General features: G+C 41.3%; 1 protein-coding gene across 2 annotated transcripts in view; it reads left to right on the top strand.

Moving 5' to 3' along the window:
- The window catches only part of RBM28 (RNA binding motif protein 28), a 71,560-nt gene extending 52,335 nt beyond the window's left edge, over positions 1-19,225 (top strand). Inside the window, exon 19 of one of the 2 annotated variants that reach the window (XM_077124647.1) lies at positions 18,265-19,225. In XM_077124647.1, coding sequence (XP_076980762.1) covers positions 18,265-18,303 — 39 coding nt within the window. In that variant the 3' untranslated portion in view covers positions 18,304-19,225. The remainder of the gene's footprint in view (positions 1-18,264) is intronic. The other variant, XM_077124558.1, reaches the window with a different exon arrangement.
- The last annotated feature ends 5,107 nt before the right edge of the window (positions 19,226-24,332 follow it).

The following is a 24,332-nucleotide window of genomic DNA, read 5'->3' as shown; positions in this document are numbered from 1 at the left end:
AATTAGATGGTAAGGAAAAGACATTTTCATTCTCCAACATTCTTCGGTTGGCAAAACCTTTTAAAAGTGCCTTCACTTAATCATTAATGCCAAAATTTTATGATAACTTATTAACTTAAAAATTAAGCCCTTTACTTGACCATCTTTTCTTTCTACTCCAGAACAAAAGTAAACAGTAATCACTTTTAAAAGTTTTTTGTGTTCTGTTTCCTGTGCCAAATGCACGCATCTGTTCAAAAACAGGTGGAAAGAAAGTCTGTGCAACCAATACATGTATTTTATGAGTTCCTTGGCAGTAGCCAGGGCTCCATACCTTGGCTCAGTGTTGGAGTTGTCTGTACCGAAAGGGTGTATTGGCTCTGCTCAGTTTTATAACTGCTTTTCCTGGAATCCTGCAGACATCTTCATTCCCCGGGGGGTGAAATGATGGCTATTTATTTTCCATAGTCATGAAAACCTTTGGGGAGTGTCATGGCTATTTGACGAGGACTATTAAAGGGACATTAGCGTTGAAGTGGCTGCCCAGGAAATCACAGCGGTCAGCCAGAGCCAGTTGGAGCCTGCCCTGGGCCCAGTTGCAGTTGGGTGCACCTGGCACCCAACCATGGGGAAGTGGAAATGTTCTTGAAAGAACTGCCTCTGCTCCTTCCTCTCCATGAGGGGAAAGGCAAACAATTCAAATACTAATAGCTAATAATAATAGCTAACATTTACGCAGCATTTACTACATGTCAGGCATGTGCTAAAAGATTGTCTAATTAAATAAAATGCTTTCCCCATCCCTATCCCTATGCCTGAAAGTTCAGACTGATAGAAGGGAAATCTCTTTGTGGGAAGGCAAGGTCCCTTCTGCTCGCAGGCCTTCAGTGACCAGACATTCACCTCCTCCCCATGCACCCTATGCAAGAATCTGTCTTGTCTTAATTTTATACTTTTATGAGGTGCCACTTTTGCCATTTGAGGAGGTCCGTGGTTGAAGTGCAGCGAGGTGAAGATGGCAAATAAGGGGGAAGCAGACACCTTACTCCATCCTTTCATGGCCAACATTGCCGATTGATCGTGCCCTCCCTGCCATCCAGTCCAGACTTGTTTTCAACACGGTGGCCTGGGCAACCACACCCATCAATTGGAGTTGGCATGTGAAGTTAAACCTACCTGCCAATTTTGCTGTAAGTAAACAGCCTTCTTTCCCAAAACATAATCCACTATTAATAACTACCTCTTATTGAGCTCTTGCCAGCCATCATGTAAAGAGTTTCACAGGCATTAGCCTCTTTAATCCTGACAAGGTCGGAAGGTGAATCCTGATAGCATACTCATTTTATGATCAGAAAGGAGACGCACAGAAGAGGTCACACTTTCATTCATCCAAGAAGTGTTAATTGAGCACCTATTTTTACAGACACACCTCTAGGGCCTGTGGGTGGCACTGAACAGAATCCAGTTCCTGCCGTCTTGGGATTTCCATTCTAGCAACCAAGCCCTGATTCAACCCAGGTGTTTGATTCCACAGCCTGGTTCTCACCCCTTGCTCTGCTCCCAGCCTTTGTGAGGGGCAGAGAACTCAGAGACTGGAGCCTCTGGTGGGAGGGAAACTTTATGGCCCTTGTACATCCACCTTGAGCTTCCCTTGTTAAAAACCAGCCATGGAAGACATGAGGTAGGGAATGTGCTTCCAAATTCTCTGCCGGGTAATCTGGGCTTCCAGGGATAAGTCGAGAGTCTCTGATCTTTTCTCTTCCTGTAAAAAATAATTGTAATATAATTCTTTTTGAAATAGGTAACACATTCACCCGACACAACACTCAGAAGATAGAATAAATATATTTTTCCCAAACTTGGTCCTCAGCCACTCAATTTTCTTCCCTATAGGCACGACTCAGAGTTTCTTATTTGTCCTTCCAGAGACTTCTCTATGTTTATAAGTACATGGGTATACACAGGGGAGACTAAGAGATTCGGTGTTTTGCACTATGGGTTTTTCTCCTTGTGACACCTCTGGGAGATCATCCCATCTCTTTTTTCATGGCTGTCCATCATTTAGTTGTATCTATGTACTATAGGTTATTAATAGCCCCTGGCTGATGGAAATTTCACTGGTTCCCAACATTTTTCTATTACAAACTGCTTTAAGAGAAAACTTGCTTGTATGTCATTTTATGCCTTTGCAGCTCTTACTCTCAATTAAGGGCAAAATAATGAGAGATCCTTTGGCTCTAAAGAAGCAGCATATTATCTGTGGAGAGAAGAAAGAAAAGCTATAGGGGACATTAAAAAATAATGTGTTCATTTTTTCTGATTATAAAAATGCTCATTGCTCAGTAGAGAAAAGCTGAAAAATGCAGGAGAAAAATTTTTGAAAGTTAAAACCATCCAAAAACATTGCACTGTCCAGAGGAATTAAAGATTTTGACTCATTTTAATATTTTTTCCCTTGCAGTTGTGTGTTTTTCAAAGTTTAGATTATAATATGCATATAATAGTATTCCTTTAAATTTTACATTGCTATCATGAATAGTTTCCACGTCATTAAAGACATTGAAAACACCGCTTTTAAAGGCTGCATAATTTAACATTCCATGAAGTGCCACGATCCTTCTATTGTTTGGGCAGTGAAGCTGTTTCTAATTTTTCATTATTTTATATCACACAGTGATGAACATCTCTGTAGATAAATGTTTGTCTGAATTTCTAATTGTTTCCTTAATATAGAGTTTTAGAAAGAGAATTATGGGGTTAAAGGGTAAGGACTTTTAAAAGTCTTTTCTACATAACATCACATTGCAGTCTAAAAAAATGTACAAATTTGTTCTTTGAACAGTATAACAAGGGTGTGGTTGTTGTTTGTTTTAGTGTATAGGCTGGGAATCGAACCCTGGTGGCCCTCATGGCAGGCAAGCATTCTACCACTGAACCCCCTGTGCGAGGGTGCACCATTTTTGCTGCATCCTTATCAATATTGAGTACTATCACACAGAATATTGTTACTTTGAAAGGCAAACTTATCTTCTTTTAATTTGTAAGGGTTCAATTACCAGAAAGGTCAACTATTTTCTTTTTATGTTTACCATTATGTATATTCTGTGAATTGTTTGTGTTCCTCACCCAGTTTTCTGTTGGGATTTTAAGATTCTCTTTGTATATTAAAAACAGTGGCCATGTGTCATTGGCATCTATGAAGTGGCAATTATATTTCCCAGTTTGCTGTTTCTTTTTTAGTTTTGGTAAAGCTGTTTGTTTAAAACAGTTTTCTGTATAAAAATGATTGATTTTTTCCTTTGGATTTTTTCCATTACCTTTTTGCTTAAAAATCCTCAGAGCTTTATATCTGAAACTATCCGCTATAGTTTCTTTGACTTTTGAAAATGGTCATATGTTATACATTTAACTCTTTTCTTTAACTTTTTATTTTGAAATAATTTCGAACACACAGGACAGTTGCAAAAATAATACAAAACCCATACAGAGAACTCCAACATACATCCCAGCCAAATATGCAGGTTTAACTTTTATCCTTTTGCCACATTTGCTGTATCATCATAGTAACCTTTTTAAAATTATGAGTATTAGAGAAGTTGGGGCTTTATAGAACAATCATGCATAAAATATAGCATTCCCATATACCGTATTATTAAGACCTGACATTTAACTCTTTATTCTACCTGAATTTTATTTGGCACTGTGCTAGAGAGAAGGTATTTATTTTTTTCCCAAGTAGTTAACCAATTCTCAATACCTGTTGCATCAGACACTACATTCTGGCATTAGGGCTTCACTATTTTCATTATTTTAGCTTCAGTATTTACTTTAATATCTGATAGGGTACAATTCCTCCACATCTTTTCCTTTTCTCAAATGTTTTTATTGAAAAATCTTCACACATATACAGTCCATACATGGTATACAATCAGTGGCTTACAATATCATCACATAATTGTGTATTCACACAACTTGTGTGAATTTGTATATTTCCTTTTATCCCTCCCTATTATTTATTTTTATCCATATTTATTTTTTTACTCATCTATCCATGCCCTGAATAAAAGGACCATCAGATACAAGATTTTCACAATCACACAGTCACATCATAAAAGCTATATAGTTATACAATCATCTTCAAGAGTCAAGGCTACTGGAACAAGCTCAGTAGTTGAGATACTTCCCTCAAGTCATTCCAATATACCATAAATTAAGAAGGGATATCTGTGTTATGTATAAGAATAACCTCCAGGATAACCTCTCGAGTCTGTTTGAAATCTCTCAGCCACTGAAATTTTATTTTGTCTCATTTCTGTCTTCCTCCTTTTGGTCAAGAAGGCTTTCTCAATCCCATGATGCCAGGACTTGACTCATCCCAGGAGTTCTGTCCTATGTTACCAGGAAGATTTACATCCCTGGGAGTTATGTCCCACTTAGGGGATAGGGCAGTAAGTTCATCTGCCAAGTTGGCTTAGAGAGAGAGAGGCCACATCTGAGCAACAAAAGAGGTTCTCTGGGGATGACTCTCAGGCATAATTATAAATAGGCTTAGCTTCTCCTTTGCAGGAATAAGTTTCATAGGGGTGAACCCCAAGATTGAGGGCTCAGCTTATTGAATTGGTCATCCCCTCTGTTTGCAAAAATATCAGGAATTCCCCAGATGGGGAAGTTGAATATTTCCTCCTTTCTCCCCAGTCCCCCAAGGGGACTTCGCAAATACTTTTTAATTCTCTGCCCGATTTACTCTGATATATATCAGGGCATCACACTAACCTGTACAAACCAACATGATCTCACGCCGTATTCAAGATTCCATGTACTTATCGTATTCAACTAAACTAGTTGATCATACAAGTTAAATTAGGTAATGCACTATCCAAAATATAAATTTTGCACCAAATAAACATCTCTCCCTTTGGGCTCAAACAGAAGTTAAAGTTTTAAGATACCTCCATATTCATCTTAAAATTTTTTTCCTAACTATCCTTGTCTGTGTATTTCTTCTGAGTAAACAACAAACAAGTCTCCTTAGACTTTTAATTGGTAATACATTCAATCTACAAGCTAACACTATGGTACATTCAATCTTCCCATTTAGGAAGATGCATGCCTTTCTATTTAATTAAATATTTTATGTGTTTTAGGAGAGTTTTTTGATTTTTAAAGTATAGGTTTCCTACATATGTTGGTAAAGCTTATCCTAGGTGTTTTTGTTGTTGTTATTGCATTGTGGCTACACTCTTTGCTCCCCGCAATCCACCCACTCCCATTATATTTTCTAATTGGTTATTGCTAGCTGATGAGGAAGCTATTGAATTTTGCATCCAGCCACTTTATTAAATTTGCCTGTTAGTTCTAATAGCTTTTCAATTTATTCTTGTGGGCCTCTGGAGCTTTTTGCACAAACCAATTCAAATGAATAATTAACTCTCCAGCTGAATCAGTGACCTTCCCCAAATCAGCCCTCATGTAAATTTACAGAATTTGGCTAAAGGAGGATGCTGTGTACATGCAGTACGAAAGGGGGCTTTGGAAAGTGCTGGTAGCCTCAAGAATGTTCATATTCTTTTGTTGATAATTTCATAAAACAAAAGTGATTGGAGCTGTGGGCAAAGTAATTTAGGTATTGAGACATGCATTGCAATGTTTTTAATTTATAACAATGAAAATTGGACAAAACCCAAATGATTAACATTGGTGGATTGGTTAAGTAGGTGATGGGTACATCCGTACTTTGCTTTCGCCTCCCCCTCCTGAATCTCTCACTCCATCACCAGCTCAGACCTCTCCCTCACACTTCTGGCTCATAAATCCTACTGCCTGCAGAAGGCCTGATTATGTTTCAGAGGATATCTGAAACTCTACGTACCCCAGGTGGAGTTCATCCCCTTCTTCCTTTAACTTAGGTTGGGTTCCCAGGGAAACACTCTGAGACAGATTTGCATGCAGGAGTTTCTTGGTGAAAGCTCTTGGGAGCAGCTCCTGTAAGGGGCAAGGAAAGTAGGATTGGGCCAGTTGAGCTGTGATGCGGTGGCAATAGAGTCATCAGCTGATCCTCTGGGGAGCTCCAGACTGGGATGGCCTGTCACAGTTGTTCCAAATAAAGACAAGGGGGCTGGGTTCTTGTACTCCACACATCTACCAGTCATTGACTGGGCTGCCCTTGGGGAGGGGGTTTTAACTTTGGGGAGGGCCATTCTTGGAGAGGGAACTGCTGTGGGCAGAAAACACTCCAAGCAGGGAAATGCATACCTGCTGAGGTGGATTAACGATGACTGCAAAATCTTTGCTACTCCTCCCATGGAGAAGTGGAGTTTGTTCCTTCTCTGGTTAAATATGGGATACCTCATTACTTCTGTTAATGAATAGAATGTGACAAAAGTGACATTGTTTAATTTCTGAGGCTAAGACTTGGAAGGTCTGCAGCTTCTCCTTTGACACTTGGAATGATCCTTCTTGGAAGCTGGACACAATGTAGAAAGTTCAACTATTCCAAGGCTAACAGATAAGTTATTTTAATAAACCCCACTCCCCATCCTTTCCAATCCCCAAACACAGTGAAAAATCAAACATTTCTTGACTACAAACATCTACCTTGACAGGAAATAAATGCATGGGCAATTTTGGAGTTTCCTGGTCCCCAAGCTCCTAGGAATTAATGAGAAAAAGTAGAGTTTCATGTGCCAAAGGAGTATCCAAATCGGACACACACATACTCCAACTGGATTGGGTGTAGGGGCTGGGGCAATGTCCTTTATTGGCAAACTCCAGCCCCTAGCTTTCAGGCCTTGCAGAAAACTTCATACTCACAGCAAGTATGGGGCCTGCCTTAGGTCCTGGAAGGAGAAGGACACAGCTGGCCTCACCTGGAAGTGAACTTATATCTTCTTCCTTGCCGTCCCTCCAGCTCCACCATGCTATTTGGCCATTGTTATTTACTTTAGCTACTGAGACAACGGGGCCAAACATATCAATTCTGGGACCTCAAGAATGTTATTCTTTTATTTTTTCATTTGTTTATTGATTAATAATTTTATTTTAAAAATTTAGTGTGGTATAATATATACAACATAACATTTCCCATTTTAACCAATTTCAATTAAGGCTGCTATTTTTTTTCCTTTTTTTTTAATTGGAGAAATTGTAGGTTTACAGAAAAGTCATGCATAAAATACAGAGTTCTTATATACCACTCTATTATTAACAGCTTGCATTAGTGTGGTACATTTGTTACGATTCATGAAAGAACACTTTTATAATAGTACTATTAACTCTACTTCATTGATTGCATTAGGGTTCACTGTGCTGTACAAAATAATGCTGTGATTTTTATTCTAGTAACATATACAACCTAAAATTTCCCCCTTTAACCACATTCAGATATATAATTTTGTGCCGTTAATTACATTCACAATGTTCTACTACCATTATCACCATCCACTATCGAAACTTATCCATCAACCAAAATAGAAACTCTGTACAATTTAAGCATTAACTCCCTATTCCCTACACTCATCCGGGCCTCTGGTAACCTATCTTCTAGTTTCTGACTCTATGAGTTTGCTTATTCTAATTATTTCACATCAGTGAGCTCATGCAATATTTGTCCTTTTGTGTTTGGTTTATTTCACTCAACATGATGTCTTCAAGGTTCATCCATGCTGTCAAATGTGTCGGAGCCTCATTCCTTTCCTTGGCTGAATAGTGTTCCATTGTTGTGTATATACCACATTTTATTTATCCATTCATCAGCTGATGGACACTTGCGTTACTTCCATCTTTTGGCAATTGTGAATAATACTGCTGTAAACGTCAGTGTGCAATGTCTGTTCAAGTCCTTGTTTTCAATTCTTTGGGGTATATATCAGATGGTGGGATTACCAGGTCATATGGTAATTCTTTACTTGAATTCCTGAGGAACCACCAAACTGTCTCACGGCAGCTGAACCATTTTACAGTTCCACCAGCAATGAATGAGTGTTCCTATTCTCCACATCCTCTCTAACAGCTGTAATTTTCCATTTTAAAAATAATAGCCATTCTAATGAGTGTGAAGGGGCATCTCATTGTGGTTTTGATTTCCATTTTCCTAATAATTAGTGATGTTGAGCATCTTTTCATATGCTTTTTGGTCATTTATTTGTTTTCCTTGGATAAATGTCTATTCAAGTCTTTTGTCCCCCCTCCCCCCTTTTTTTTTTGCATGGGCAGGCACTGGGAATTCAACCCGGGTCTCTGGCACGGCAGGCGAGAACTCTGCCTGCTGAGCCACTGCGGTCTGCCCCTTTGCCCATTTTTAAATTGGGTTATTTGTCATTTTTTGTTGAGTTATGGGACTTTTTTTAATATTCTGGATATATAAAGAAATATTGGATATGTCATTTCCAAATATTTTCTCCCATTGTGTAGCTTGTCTTTTTACTTTCATGTAAAGCCCTTTGATAGACAAAAGTTTTCAGTGTTGATGAAGTTCTATTTATCTATTTTTACTTCTGTTGCTTATACTTTGGGCATAAAGTCTAAGAAACCATTGCCTAATACAAGGTCCTGAAGATGCTTCCCTATGTTTTCTTCTAAGTGGTACATAGTTCTGGCTCTTATATTTAGGACTTTGATTCATTTTGAATTGATTTTTGTATATGGTGTGAGGTAGGGGGTCCACCTTCATTCTTTTGCAAATGGAGATCAAGTTTTTCCAGGACTGATTGTTGAAGAGACTATTCTTTCCCAATTGAGTGGGCTTGACATCCTTGTCAAAAATCAATTGGCCAAAACCTGGTGTCTGATGCTCCTTTTATCTACCCTGTCAACAGACGAGTAGAACATATGGAATAAAAATAAATAATAGGGGAACAAATGTTAAAATAAATTTTAAAAAAATCAATTGGTCAAACACTGACAGTTGTCAGAAGGTGGAAGCAACCAAAGGCCCACGCCAGATAATTGGATGAGAAAAAATGTGATCTTTACACATGATGGACTATTATGTGGCCATGAAAAGGAATGAGGCCCTGGCACATGTGACAACATGGGTGAACCTGGAGGATGGCATGTTGAGTGAAATGAGCCAGACACAACAGCACAAATACTGTTTTGTATTTTGATGTTACTGATAGGAAGTAATTAGAATGACAAATTCACAGGGTCAGAAACCAGACTGCAGGTGACCAGGGGTGGGGATGAAGAGTGGGAAGCTAATGTTTAATTGGTAGAGCTTCTCTTTGGGGTGATGAGAAAGTTTTGGCAATGGATGGTAGTGATAGTAGCACAACTTTGTAAACGTAAATAGCATCACTGAATTGATTCACTGAAAGTAGTTGAAATGGAAAATGTTAGGTTGTATATATGTTATCAGAATAAAAAGTTTTATTCTATTTAAAATTAAAATTCTATTTAAAAGTTTTTATTATTAAAATAAAAATTCTATTTAAAAGTTTTATTTTATTTAAAAATGCAAAAAAAAAATCAGTTGGCCATAAACATGAGGATTGGTTTCTGAACTCTCAGTTCCATTCCATTAATCTATATGTCTGTACTTGTGCCCATACCACTCTGTTTTTATTACTATGGCTTTGTAATAAGTTTTAAGACTGAGAAGTGTGACTCCAACTTCTTTCTTTTTTTTTTTTTCAAGACGGCTTTAGCTATTCAGAGTCTTCCAGATAAATTTGATGATTAGCTTTTCCAATTCTACAATGAAAACTATTGGAATTTTGATTGAGATTGCATTGAATCTGTAAATTGCTTTGGGTAGAATTTACATCTTAATATTTAGTCTTCCGATCCATGAACACAGAATGTCCTTCTATTTATGTAGGTCTTCTTTGGTTTCTTTTAGTAATAAATATTCTTTTAGCAAAGTTAATTTTCTAAGTCCTTTACATTATTGGTTAAATTTATTCCTGATATTCAATTATTTGACTGCCACTGTAAATAGAATTTTTTCTTGATTTGTTCTTCATATTGTTCATTACTGGTATATAGAGACATTACTGACTTCAGGGTGTTGATCTTGTATCCTGCTATCTTGCTGAATTTTTTACTACCAGTAGCTTTGTTGTAGCTTTTTCAGGATTTTCTGTATATAAGATCGTGTCATCTGAAAATAGGGAAAATTTCACTTCTTTCTTTCCAATTTGTATGTCTTTTATTTCTTTCTCTGGCCCAATTGCTCTGACTAAAACTTCCAGCACAGTGTTAAATACTAGTAGCTATAATGGGCATCCTTTCTTGTTCCTGATCTAATAGAGAAGTCTTTCGCTACTGAGTATGATGTTAGCTGTGGGTTCTTTATAGATGCCCTTTACTATGTTGAGGAAGTTTCCTTCTATTCCAGATTTCTAAATTGTGTTTTTATCAAAAAGAGGTGTTGGATTTTGTCAAGTGGTTTTTCGGTATCAATGACAATGATCATGTGTTTTCCCCTTTGTTCTGCTAATGTGGTGTATTATATTTATTTTTTTGTTCATTTTTTTTGTTTTTGGTGTATTATATTTATTGATTTTCTTATGTTGAACCATACTTGCATACCTGGGATAAATTCCACTTGATCATTGTGTATAATTCTTTTGATGTGCTTTTGGATTTGGTTTGCTAGTATTTTGTTGAGGATTTTTTGCATCCCTAGTCATAACTCTTTACTAGTTATTGAGATTTATCATTGTTGAGATGTATTTTTTCTTGAGTCAGTGTAGGTAGTTTGTGTGTTCTAGGAATTTTTCCACATCATCTAGGTTATCTCATTTGTTTGCATATATTTGTTCATAGTATCCTTTTATAGTCCGTATTTATTTTAGGGGGTTGGTAGTAATGTCCCCTTTTTCATAACTGATTTTAATTATTTGTATCCTCTCTTTTCTTTGTCAGTCTAGCTAAAGACTTGTCAATTTTATTGATATTTTCAAAGAACCAACTTTTGGCTTGATTCTCTCTAGTTTTTAAAATTCAGTTTCATTTATCTCCACTTTAATGTTTGTGTTTTCTTCCTTCTGCTCACTGTGGATTTAGTTTGCTTTTCTTTGCCTAGATTCTCCAATTTTGAGGTTAGGTCTTTTATTTAAGATTTTTCTTGTTTTTTAATGTAAGTATGTAGAACTGTAAATTTTACTCTCAGCACTGCCTTTGCTGCATCTATAAATTTTGGTGTCTTGTATTTTCATTTTCTTTGCTTCAAGATATTTCCTAATTTCTTTGGTGATTTCCTCTTTAACCCATTGGTTGTTTAAGAGTACATAGTTTAATTTCCACATATCTGTGACTCTTCTGTTTCTCCCTGTATTACTGATTTCTAGTTTCCTTCCATTGTGGTCAGAGAAGATACTCTGCATGATGTCAATATTCTTTAAATTTATTGACACTGGTTTTGAGACTTAACAAATGATCTATCCTAGAGATAGTACATGTACACCAGAGAAGACTGTGTATTCTATTTTTTTTGGGGGGGGAGAGGGGTGAATTGTTTTATAAATATCTCTCAGATTTATCTGGTTTGCAGTATCATTCAAATCTTCTATTTCCTTACTGATCTTTTCTCTTGATGTTCAATTCATTATTGCATGTGGTGTATTGAACTCTTCTACTATTAACGTAGAACCTTTGATATCTCCCTTCAAATCTGTCAATATTTTCTTCATAAATTTTGGGGTGCTGCTATTAGATGCATATTTGTTTATAATTACATCTTCTTCTTGAATTGACCCCTTTATCAATATATGATGACAGTCTTTGTCCCTTGTAACATTTTTTGACTTAAAGTGTATTTTATGTGAAATTACTATAACTACCCCAAGCTCTCTTTTGGTTACTACTTGCATGGTATATTTTTTCCACCCTTCCAATTTCAACCTATTTATGTTTCTGCATTTAAGATGAGGCTCTTGTAAACAGCATATAGTTGGGCCATGCTTTTTAATCCATTCTGCCAGTCTCTGCTTTTTAACTATTAGAGTTTAATCAATTTACACTTAATGTAACTACTAATAATTTAGTACTTTTTCTGCCATTTTGTTACTTTGTCTTTGTAAGTTTTATGCATTTTTTGAACTTCACTTCTCCCAATAATTCCCATTTCTTTATTTATTTGATTATTTGTACTGTACTATTTTGCATCTCTTCTCATTTATTTCTGAATATATTTTTTCATGTATTTTTTTGTGGTTACCATGGGGTTAAAATTTGAAATCCTAAACCTATAACAATAATATATGATTCAATACCAATTTATCTTCAATAGCAAGAAATATACCGTTCCCATAACCCTCTGTCTAACTTGTTACAAATTGTATCTTTGTACATTGTATATCTAAAGCCATAGATTTATCATTGCTTTTTATGCATCTGCATTTTACACCTTGAAGAAGTAAGAAATGGAGTTACATAACAAAAAAAATAATATAATAGGGTTGACATTTATAATTATCCATAGGTTACATTTACCAGATGTCTTTCTTTATGCTGCTTTAATTCACTATCTAGTGTCCTATCCTTTCAGTCTGGAGAACTCCCTTCAGCATTGCTTGTTTTTGTTTACCTTGGAATGCCATAATTTCTCCCTCCTTTTTTGTTGTTATATTTAAATATCGCCCTCCTTTTAAAAAAAGCCTTTCTCGATATAATATTCTTGGTTGGCAATTGTTTTCTTTTAGTACTTTAAATATCTCATACCTCTTTCTTCTGGCCTCCATGGTTTCTGATGAGAAATCAGGCCTTCATCTTATTGGGATTTCCTAGCATTTCTCTTATAACTTTCAGAACTCTGTCCTTGTCCTTGGCGTTGGACAATTTGATTATTATGTGTCCATGTGTGGTTCTCTTTGAATTTATACTGTTTGAAGCTCATTGGGATTCTTAAGTGTGCATATTCATGATTTACACTAAATTTGGAAATTTCCTGCCATTTTTCTCTGAAGATCCCTTCTGCTCTTTTCTCTCTTTCTCCTCCTTTGAAGACTCCCTGAATGCATACAGTGGTACGCTTGATGGTAACACACAGGTCTCTTAGGCTCTGTGCCTTTTTTTTTAAATAAAATATTTTTACCCCTTTATTTGAGAAGTTGTAGGTTTACAGAAAAATCATGCTTAAAATACAGGATGCCCATGTACCACCCCACCACCAATGTTTTGCACTGGGGTGGAACATTTGATACAATTGATGATTGCCCATTTGTACAATTGCACTACAATTAAAGTTTAACTTAGGGCACACTGTTTGTTTAGTGTCATTCCGTGAATTTTTAAAAAATTATTTGGTTACCATTTATACCACCTAACATTTCTCCTTTTGATCATATTAGATAGATATTTCAGTGCCATTAATTCACTCACAATGTTGTGACACCATTCTCACCACCCATTACCAAAATCTGTTCATTCTTTTCTTTTTTAACCCTTTTCCCTTTTTTTGCTCCTCATCCCAAATCATTTCTGCTCTCTTGTCTTCAAGATAACTGATACTTTCTTCTGCAAGCTCTAACCTGCTGTTGAAATTGCCTAAGGAATTATTCATGTCAGTTAATGGGCTCTTCAACTCCCATATTTCTCTGGAGAGATTCTCCTATTGTTCATTTATTGCTTTTTAAAATATCCTTTAGCTCTTTTTCAGTGCTTTATATTCTTGAGCTTATTAAAGATCATTTGCTTAAGTTCTCTGCCTGGTAATGCCAAAATCTGGTCCTCTTCATTGATGGTGTCTGGATTTTTATCTTGCTCCTTTTGATGGGCCATCATTTCCTGTTCTACGTTTGTCTTGCAATCTTTTGTTGCTCACCGTACATTGTTAATATTTTAAAGTGTTAACTCTGGGATTTAGTCCCCAGACTGTCTATTCCTTAAGTTTGTATCCAGTTGCTAATATGACAGAGATTTTCTTAATTGCCAGGAGTTAATTGAAACAAACAAACCAAAGCAAAAAGCACTTTGCACTGTCTTTGTAGTTTGGCTCTGCTTTAGGAGTTGGTCTCCTTCAGAGCTTAGCCCCCCTATCGAGATCATCCTGAGAAAATGGGAAACGCAGGGTCCTCTCTGTCTTATCTGAGCCTGCTTAGAGCTTCTGCAGGGTCTGCTGCTTATTCTGGGCTTGTGGTGGCTAGAGACCTTAGGAATTCCTGTTCACAGATGATTGGAGTTTGAGTCAACACCCTCTCTACTCCCTTTGAAATAGATCTCCTTCCCCTCCTGGGTGCTCTCTTGAGTGACTTAATCCAAGTAGTCCTTTGCCTCAGGCCACTTCAATTTAATAGCTTCTCACACTGTCCCAGTTGTCTGTAAGCAGCTTCTCACCCCTTAGTACAAACTCTGGGAGGGGGAGCCTGGGACATGTTCTGGACTCAGTCTCTCAGACTTCTATCTGATAGGTTGGTATTGTTACACATGCACCCCGGAGCCACTCTGCTCCCTCTGGAACAGGGCCAGGGACTCAAAATGGCTCCACCTGCTTGGGGAGGGGGTCAAGGAAGGGCCAGCAAGGGCACCAGGAGCTTCTTCTATGGCTTTTATTTTCCAATTTATTTTACCCCATCCCCCCTATTATTTGTTTTTGGTTTTTTTTTTTATCTATATAAAAGGATAAAAGGAGCATCAGACATAAGGTCTTCTATGGCTTTTGAAGCTGTGTTTTTTTTTTTTTTTTTTGATTCCGCACTTGCCCATTTAATGCGATCCTTTAATGTTCTGAGGAAGGTTACTGTCTTTAATATTCCTGTGCTCCCTTTGCCCAGTGCAGGTTGGAGCAATGGCCCCCCTCAAAGCTGGCCCCTAGCGATCTGAAGTAGCTGACTCGAAGGTGGAGGACCGCCTTTGGAGTTTAGAGGACTAGGTCTTTATGACTCACCCTGGCACCAGAAAGATGTACTACGACCTGAGCTCTGGTCCCCACTGCTGCCTGCCACAAGCCTAGGGGAGAGAGGACCGTAGCTGCTGGAGGAAGGGTGAAACTGGTACTTATCACAATTTACCCTCTTCCTCATGCTGCTCCCTGAGTGCTGCACAGTGTTCCACTAGCTCTGGAGTTTCAAAAGAGCTGATGCATTCAGTTCCTGCCAGTTCAATAGTTATTTTAGTGAAAGGACTGATTCCTGAAGCTTCCTACTCCACCATCCTCTCCTAAGGCTGTTATTCTTTCAACAAACATTATTGGTCTTTCTTAGGCCCAGTCTACTGGAGTAATAATATTAGTAGTTTATGTCTGAGATGTAAGTTTCAATTGCTCTAGTTTTTAGCGGCCAGAGTATTTAGTGCCTTAGTATTTAGTGACTGTGATATTCAGAAGCTGTGGTTGGTGGCCGTAGTATTTAGTGGACGCAATATTTGGTATGTGTTATATTTAGTGGTTATATCATTTAGTGGTTGCACAATTTAATGAGCTCCTGGAATTCAGTGATTAAGAATATGCAGTGAATGTACTGAGAAATGATGACCATACACCTATGTGATGATATTAAGAATTACTGATTGCATATGTAGAATGGATTGATTTCTATTGTTGTGTTAGTTAATTTTTTTAATTAATAAAAAAAAAAAAAAAAAGAATATGCAGTGAGTTTCCTTTGCTGCCTCCGAACAAACTGTCCTCCCAGCAGTTCTTCTGTCTGCTCTGTCAGTTGAACTGCTCCCTTCACGGATGTCCTCTACTCAGGAGCAATTTTTCAATCCCTTGGCATAGCTGCATTTAACAATGCACTTCTTTGCAGTGCCCAAGCTATTTTTCTTCAGTTTTTCAAAGTTCAGCTGTTTCTGAATCATTTTATATATTCTTCTCTCCTCCCTCTACCCCTCCTTTGCCTCCAGATGAAATTCTTTTCAAAGTGGAATCTGTGGGTTTTTCTTTCACCACCTCTATCTACAGAACAAGAGAAATAATTGATTAGGCACAAGCTTTGTGACCAGATTTGGGAAGTGCTTGTCCAAAGGGATTAATTGGTCCAGCTCTGAGCAGGTGAGAAGAAGAGCGTGACTGGCTGGGACCGTCCCAGGACCTGTGGTGAGCACGTATGGGGTGGTAGGCTCAGGTACTCAGGGCCAGGCCCACCCCCTGGTGAGCGGGGTTGCTTGGGCCCTCTCTGAACCCAAAGGGCCTGATTTATACACTGGACATAACAATAGCCGCCCCCCCCTCCCCTGCCCTCCAAGGGCTGGAAGGAGGTCATGGACTGTGAAAGAGCTTGGCACGATGTCTGGTAGTTTTTGGCTAATTAGCCAACAGCAAGGAGTAGAAGTGGGGTCCAGCCACACCGCCTGGAGGAGCGGATGGTGCCCAAGGGGTGATTTGAGGAGCAAAGGAAGGGCTTTTCTCCACCAATGAGAAAACCATGTGCTGAGAGCTGAAATCCCGCTATTGGAGCATTAAATGCACTAACACCTTCTACCCTGTCCTCCCTTCAACAGGCAATCTGGCTTGAAGGGGCTGTACACATTCTACTTGAACACATAATACTTCCATGGACAGTCCCAAGAAGAAGGCTATTCACTTACATAACCATCTTAAGTGCAGTTATTAAGTTCAAGAAATATAACATTGATATAAAGCTTACAGTCTTGTAAAGTTTATAAAGCTTACATGTTGAAAAAAAATTCCAATTTTTTCTTATGTTTCAATGATGTTTGTTTAGTTAGTAAGTTGCTGCAATGTGATATACCAGAACTTGAAATGGCTTTTACGAAAAGGAAGTTTAATAAGTTACCAGTTACAGTTCTAAGGAAGTGAAAGTGTCCAAATTAAAGAACCAACAAGAGGTCACCTTAATTGAAGGAAGGTCCATGGATCAGGATACCTTTGTCAGCTGGGTAGTCACGTGACTGGCATCTGTCTCTCTAGGCTCTGGCTTGCATAACATCTCATGGCTATGTCTGCTGGGCTCCAAGCATCTCCTAACATCTGCATCTCTGTTCTCCACGTGTTGACATCTGTGTCAGCTCTGCTGTGAAGTTCTTTTGGCTCTGAGGTGTCTGTCATTTCTACAAAATATCTCCTCTTTTAAAGGATTCTAGTAAGCTAATGAAGACACACCTGGAATGCATGTAGTCACATCCCCCTCTAATCAAAATGTCACACTCAAAATTTGGCATACCACATCTCTGTGGAGATAATCTAATCAAGTTTCCAACCCACAGTACTAACTAGGAATGAAAAGAAACAGCTGCTCCCACAAGACTGAATCGGGATTAAAACATGGCTTTTCTGGGGTACATCATAATTTCAAACTGACACAATACTTTTATGGGCTTTTTCTCCTCCACCCTTAGACCCAATCCAGAATCATGTATGGCATTTACTTGTCATTATCTCTGTAGTTTTTTCTCCCTCCCTTCCTTCTTTTACTTGTGGAAACATATATACCACATAAATCTTCCCATCCCAATCCCTCTCAAGTGGGACTAATTCAGTGGGATTAATCCCGTTCGCAATGCTGCAGTCCCCTCATGACCATCCGTTACGAGAGATTTCGCGTATCCCCAAACCGAAACCCTGCACTTATTCTGCGTTATCTCCCATTGCCCCTGCCCCCCACCCCTGATGACCTGCCCTCCAGCTTCTGTCTCTCTGAGTTTGTGTAGTCTCTGATATTTTCTTTGTGATTACCATGGCGCTTACATTTAACATCCTAAATCTCAAACAATCTTGTTTGGTTTGATGCCAACTTAACTTCAACAGTAAACACAAACTATGTTCCTGTACCTCTCTGTCTCCCCACCTTTATCCTTTAGTCTTTTTTTTACATTAAAATAGACATTTAGTATCATTAAGTGATGTCCCAAAGCATCTTCCAGCTTTACATTAGTCTCCCTTTTTTGGCTCTCCTAAGAAATGTTCTTACTTTTCTCTTGTATCCTCCTCTCCCTGCCTCGCTTCCTCTCTCCTTCATTCTCCCTTCTCTTTCTCCCAGTGTTTATTCTAACCTGCCACAATCCCAGGATACATCCGCCTCCATGGACATAACCTTCCCATGGTCGCTGATTCTGGACCTCCTCATCCGTAGGACCCTCTTCTCCACTCCTCTCTACTCCAGCCCCCACTGCAATGGTCATGCTGTGGACGTCTGTAATCTCAGGACCATGCCACTCCTGAAATAGTACCTTCAGTGGCAGTGCGCTCTCACTGCACCCCCCACCTTTTCAACTCACTACCTCGTTTATCCATAACATCCCGCTCCTCAGCCCTTGGACACTCCCACTCTGTTCCCATCCCTTGGTCCCTGCTGCCTTCACTTCCCAGCTCAGATTCTATGCTCCAGCTTCAAGCACTAAGTGCTCATATCCTAACTCTCTCTCCCCATTGTCTTTCCCTTTTAGGCACCTGGCAAAACCGCAACCCTGGACATGTGCAGGTAAAGGCCTGAGATGAAGCCTGGCAGGCTGGTTTCCAGTGAAGACATCGTCTCCACCCCCAGCTGGGCCCGCAACAGTGCCCAGCAATCCTACTACTTCCAGTTCTCTTGCTTCTATCCTCCCCAACGACTACTCCACCTTCTCAGACTGACAAGCAGGCCAGCCTAGAGGTGTGCTGGCAAATGTTTAACAACCGGCTCTGGAGGTAGCTGGGAAAGTTCTTGTGGTGTTGGACAGTTCTCGTGATGTAAACACTCCCATCACAGCGTATTTCAAGCTATCAGTGTGATGTCATGATTTCTACCATGTTGATACAATAGACATAAAAACCCTCAAGAGATAGTGAAGTATGGTAAAATAATTAGGAAGTGATGAGTTTTTAGTATGTATTATATTTTAAAATATAATTTATTTAATTTTAAGTTTTTCTAATTTAATATTTTAAAACAGCGTACTCTGGGGCACTTGTAGATTCACATATAGCTATAAGAAATAATAGAGAGATGTCCACTCTGCCCCTCACCCAATTTCAAAACTGGAAAATTGGCACAATCTACCACTCTTACTCCGATTTCCCCAGTTTTACTTGCATTTACTTGTGTGTGCATACATTTGTGTATTTAGTGTCATGCAATTTTATCATGGGTTAGATTTGTGTCCCCTCCATCCCAGTCAAGATAAAAAGCTACTCTTCCATCACAAGGATCCCTCATACCACTCTTTCAGTGGCGCAGCCGCCTCCCTCTCTCTGCCTTCCCTCACCCCTGGCAACGACTAATCTGTCTCCAACTCCATAATTTCGTCATTTCAAGCGTGTTATATAACTTGACTCATGCAGTATGTAACCTTTTGGGATTGGTTTTTTCACTCATTCACTGAGCATAAATAACGCCCTGGAGATTCACCCAAGTTTTGCATCTATCAATAGTTTGTTCCGTTTACTGCTGAGTGGTATTCCACTGTGTGGGTGTGCCACAGTTTATTGTTGAAGGACATCAGGTTGTTTCCACCTGGGGTTGTTATGAATGAAGTTGCTATGAACATTTGTGTACAGGTGTTTAAGCAAACTTTCCACTGCTCTGGGATAAATGGCCAGTGGTGCAATTGCAAATAGTGAGCGCAGGTTTAGTTTTGTTAAGAAACTGCCCAGCTCTTTTCCAGAGTGGCTCTACCATTTTGCATTCCCAGCAGCAATATGTGGGTGTTCGGTTTCTCTACGTCTTCATCAGCCTCCAGTCTTATCAGTGGTAATTTAATTTTAGCTATTCTGGTAGGTGTGCAGGGATATTTCATTGTGGTTTGCACTTGTATTTCCCTAATGACTGAGGATCTTGAACAGCTTTTCATGTATTTATTTGTCATGTGTATATCCTCTTCAGTGAGATCGTTCTTCTGTTGAATGCTTTTGAGTTTTCGTCAATAACTAGTTAGGCATATTTGTATGATTCTATTATAATTTACTGGCTAATAATAGCTGTGTTTAACACCGTGGCTAGCAAAATTCTTGGACATTTAACAAATGGCTTTCTGAGATGGTCCAGCATCGGCCAGGCCAGCCCCTCCAGTTTTGCCTACAGTATCAGTATTTGATACTCGTCCCCTGCATCAGAGGCAAGATAAATGCCTCAAAGAAACTCCCTTTCCTCCTCTCTGGGTCTGCAAACCCACATATCCACACGCCCCCGGAAGACACCCATCCTTCTGAGGCCAGAGTACCAGGTGCTCTGAATTCTGGGTTTCACCACCTCCTTAGGACTTTTATCCCACGCCTCTCTAGGTTCTCAGAATTCAAATCTATCTCCTTCCCTCTCACGCTCAGGCCATCTCCCCACGGAGCCATCACCCCTATCCCTTCTCCCCTTATGCAAACTTGTTTCCAGAATCCTATTGCTGCCTCTTCCCCTGCTCACCCTCCTCAGTCTGCTCCAGTTTCTACTCTGCCTAGCAGGGTGCTGGATGGGTTCTCAGGTTGCCAGTGGCCAGCCAGTCCCCAAAGCCAGTGGGCACGTCTGTGTCTCCTCCGGCTTGACCTCCCAGGGGTGTCCACACCGTTGTTCTCAAGACAGCCTCCACCCTCGGGCCCCCACATGCTGCCCCCTTACAGGTGGCTCCTGGTTTCTGCTTCTGCACTCGGTTGCTGCGGCTTAGATTTCTCTAGGACTCCTCTCCCCCTTCTCCTCTCTTACATGCCATGTTCCCCAGGGGTCTGCCTCCGGACTCTCTCCTCCCTACCACACTCTCCGCTCTCCCGGGGCAGCTTGCCTACCCCCAAGCCTTAGTGACTTTACATGCTGGTGCCTCCCAGTGGTCTATTTATCCTCCTCAGGTTACCTCCTGAGCACCATCCCTGGAGCCATCTACTCTCCATAGTCCCCATGGGTATCTTGCAGGCGCCTCAAACTCAACCTAAATGGATCTCACGTCCACTTACTTCCCTGCTCCTCCCCAAGATTCCTCACCCTAATAAATGGTCCTCAGTGCCACTCACCCTGACCAGAGCTTCAATCTCCCTTCCCAACCCCTCCTACAACCAGCCTTCTCTGAGCTCAGTTGATTCTGCCTCCTTTCTCGCCCTTGACTCCTGCTTTTTTCCTTCCCAGCTGCCGCAGGTTCAGGTCCACAGTCCCTTGTTGATCATTCATTCTTAATGTATAAGAATTTCACAATCATTCTTTCATCTGACTCTTACATAATAGTGTGAGTTGGGTGTGGTGTCCCTGTGATGGGTAGGTTCTGGTGTCAACTTGGCCAAGTGATTGTGCCCAGTTTTCTGGTCAGGCAAGCAGTGGCCTGACCATTGCTGCAAGGATATTTCGTGGCTGGTTGATAAACTGTAAGGCTGGTGTATTAAGTTATCAGTCAGTTGACTGCATCTGTGGCTGATTACATCTGCAATCAACTAAGGAGCATCTTCCACAAAGACATAATCCAATCAGTTGAAGGTTTTTAAGGAAGAAGAGAGACTCTTTCACTGTTTCTTGAGCCAGTGAGCTTCTCCTGTGAAGTTTGTCCAGACCCTTTATCAGAGCTGCCAGCTTCATAGCCTGCCTTATGGATTTTGGAATCTTTCATTCCCATGGTTGCGTGAGACCCCTTTATAAATCTCATATTTACAGAGCTCTCCTGTTGGTTCTGTTTCTCTAGAGAACCCTGACTAACACAGCCCCCTTTTGCAGATAAGGAGACTGAGGTTCCGAGTAGTTTGGTTCATTCTCCAAGGGCCTCCCATTCCCTACAGGATAAACTCTCCAGCAGAGGGCTGCAATTGCCAGATTTAGAATATAAAAATACAGGACACCCAGTTAAATTGAACTTCAGATGAAAGGATCATTTTTAAGAAATATAACTATATCTCAAATATTGCATAAGATATACTTGTATTCACATAAAGTCCTGACAGACTTTTCTGCCTAAGTCTGACTGGGGACAGCAATGAATCCAAATGAAAGAACCCTGCGTGGCAGGCTGTTAGACCTGAGTGTAGTATAATATTTTTGTGGGCTGGGACCTTCTAAATAACCCTTCAAATCTTAATGCTCAGATGAAAAATTACTGTGTAGACGGTTTGCTATACTCTCATTCCTTGGATCGGGTGCTGACAAAGACAATGTGGGATAATAATAGGAACTACTTATAGAGCTGTGGTGAGAATTAAATGAGTTAAATGTAAAGCATTTAGAAAAGGATCCAACGTCAACCAGGTACCATGAGCTGGACTGAAAGGGGGAGCCAGTGCAGGGAAGGGAGCCGCAGGCAGGCCGAGCCCCCCAGGTCTGGCGCCCAACCCTCCCGCGCCGGTGCCCTCGGCCCAGGTCCTCGTGGGGCGGACACACGGTTGCCTCGGCAGCAAAGAGGTCCAGACGCGCGGGTACCCGCAGCTTGCGCAGGGACGAGAGGCCGCCGATGCAGCGGGACTTGCGGGACCCCTGGGAGCGTCTCTCCCCCTTCACCCCATCTGCTTCGCTGGGCTTGGCATTGCTGACTCGGGAAGAAGGAAAAAGAATGGGGGAAAAGAGCCAACAGACAAAACCCACAACAATAAAGGGATATTTGCTGAGCGGTTGAAAATCTTTCCCCAAACCCAGCAAGTCGGTGCGCGGCACCGCGCCAACACCACCCCGCACCGCGCCAACACCGCCCGGCGGCGGCCGCGCGTCCCTCTCGCTGGTGCGGGCGGCGCGCCGCAGATCCCGCAGCGCTGCGCCAGTCCCGGGATCCGGAGGCGGGAATCCGGGCGGGGCACGGGTACCGGAGCCCACCCACGCCAGGCAGACACCCGGGCAGGGCCAGAGCAGGGTTCCCGCTCTTCAGCTCGAGAAAGGGGTGCAGGGTGGGTCCTATGCAGAGTAGAGGGCGGTGCTCGCAAAGGCTCTTCCTGCCGTGATAAATCCCCTTCGGGGGGGGGGGGGAAGAAAAAAGGGCATAGGGCCGGGACACACGGCGATTTGGGGGTAGAGTGGCATCTCATCATGCCACTTGGAACGATTCGATTCCAACCTTGGGAGATCCTCAATCCTCTTTTCTGGGAGAAACAGGCAGAGCAACCCCAGGGATTCCTGATTCAGAGAAGCAAGATAATGTCGAGAGGAAGCCCCCTGTGCCGCCGCGTCCTGCTCCTTACCCCCGCGCCCACCCGAGGCAGCCCTGGCTACTGTGGAGTGTTGATTAAGTGCCAGGCCCTGTGCTGAGCATTTTAGTGGATTATCTCAGATCACTCCGTCCTCCCAACCAAACCCGGGAGGCCGTCACCAATATGGTCCTCTGAGCCAGGAAAGATCCAGTGACTTTCCCAAGCAAGCAATTGCGTGTTCAGGTGCCCAGCTGGCATCCGAACCCAGGCCTCTGCCTTTAAGTTTCTGTCTCCTGCTGAACCCAGAAATGGCTTCAGACCCCTTCTCAAGATTACTCCTGATAGCCTCTACCAAATACATCTGAGTTGGCATATGAACTAAAACTTGTTTTTCAAGATTTTTATATTGACATGTTGGCTCAGTGGTAAATTATTGTGGCTGCTCAATGATTTATGGGGTGTCTTCCCAGTTAATACATTTATTTATGGAATTATAGAACATAAGATCTAAAACAGACCTAAGAATGTAGTCCAGCATACAGATTTTTTTTTTGATGATTAAATTTTTTTATAGCCTCTCACTAAAAGCAAACAAAAAAATCTTGTTTTGCATGGGTATATATGATAAGAAAACTACTCAAAATCTTAGCCAAACTTAACCACAACCAATAAAATTCACTTCCATTTTTTTTTTTTTTTTTTGTATGCTCTATGGTGGGAGTCACATTTCATTCTTTTTCCATGTGAGTATTCCCTTACTGCAGAACCATTTGGTGAATTTTTTTTGGTAGGGGAAGGGGGTAGTGCAGCGGCCGGGAATCTATCCGGTCTCCCACCTGGGGGTGAAGAATTCTACCACTGAACCACCCTTGCATCCGCGGAGTTTTTATATGAGGAAACAGCCACCCAGAGTAGTGAGCACGTGTGTCCAGAGCCACACAGCAAGTAAAGCAAACGTCAGAATTTGAATTCCGGTGTCGGGCGTCCGTCCCAGTGGGAGTCCTTATTAGCTCTCACGCCTCGCTGCACACCCCTTTCGGAGCCCCTCCAGGAAAGCCCTGACCTAACGCAGCGGCTTCAGGCTCCCCGATCTCGGGCCCTGCCTTTCTGCTCGCCCCTCCCCGCGGCGCCTGCAGTGGAGGGCGGAGTGAGAAACCGCGGCCTCGGGCGGCGGCGCTTCCCGGGCTAGGCGCAGCGGGCCCCAGAGAACCCGGCGAGTTCGCTATCCCGAGCTCGGAGACAGCGTCGGGCTCCGCGGGGCGCGTGGAAGGCGAGGGAAGGGCTCAAAGGCGAGCGTCATCGTGGCCAGATCACATCCTCATGGCGGGGTGTGGGCAGAGGAGTATCGGCCGGCGTTTGCGGGGCAGTTAGCCCGTGCCGGGCACAATCGGGGTTAATCTGCAGACACGCGCGGGCGGCCCGGCCTGAGACGCGGGGCTTCCCCCGGCCCGGGAGCCGCGGC

The sequence above is a fragment of the Tamandua tetradactyla genome, chromosome 1, assembly GCF_023851605.1.
Source record: "Tamandua tetradactyla isolate mTamTet1 chromosome 1, mTamTet1.pri, whole genome shotgun sequence".
Lineage (NCBI taxonomy): Eukaryota > Metazoa > Chordata > Mammalia > Pilosa > Myrmecophagidae > Tamandua > Tamandua tetradactyla.
This window is presented reverse-complemented; position numbering and strand designations above follow the sequence as displayed.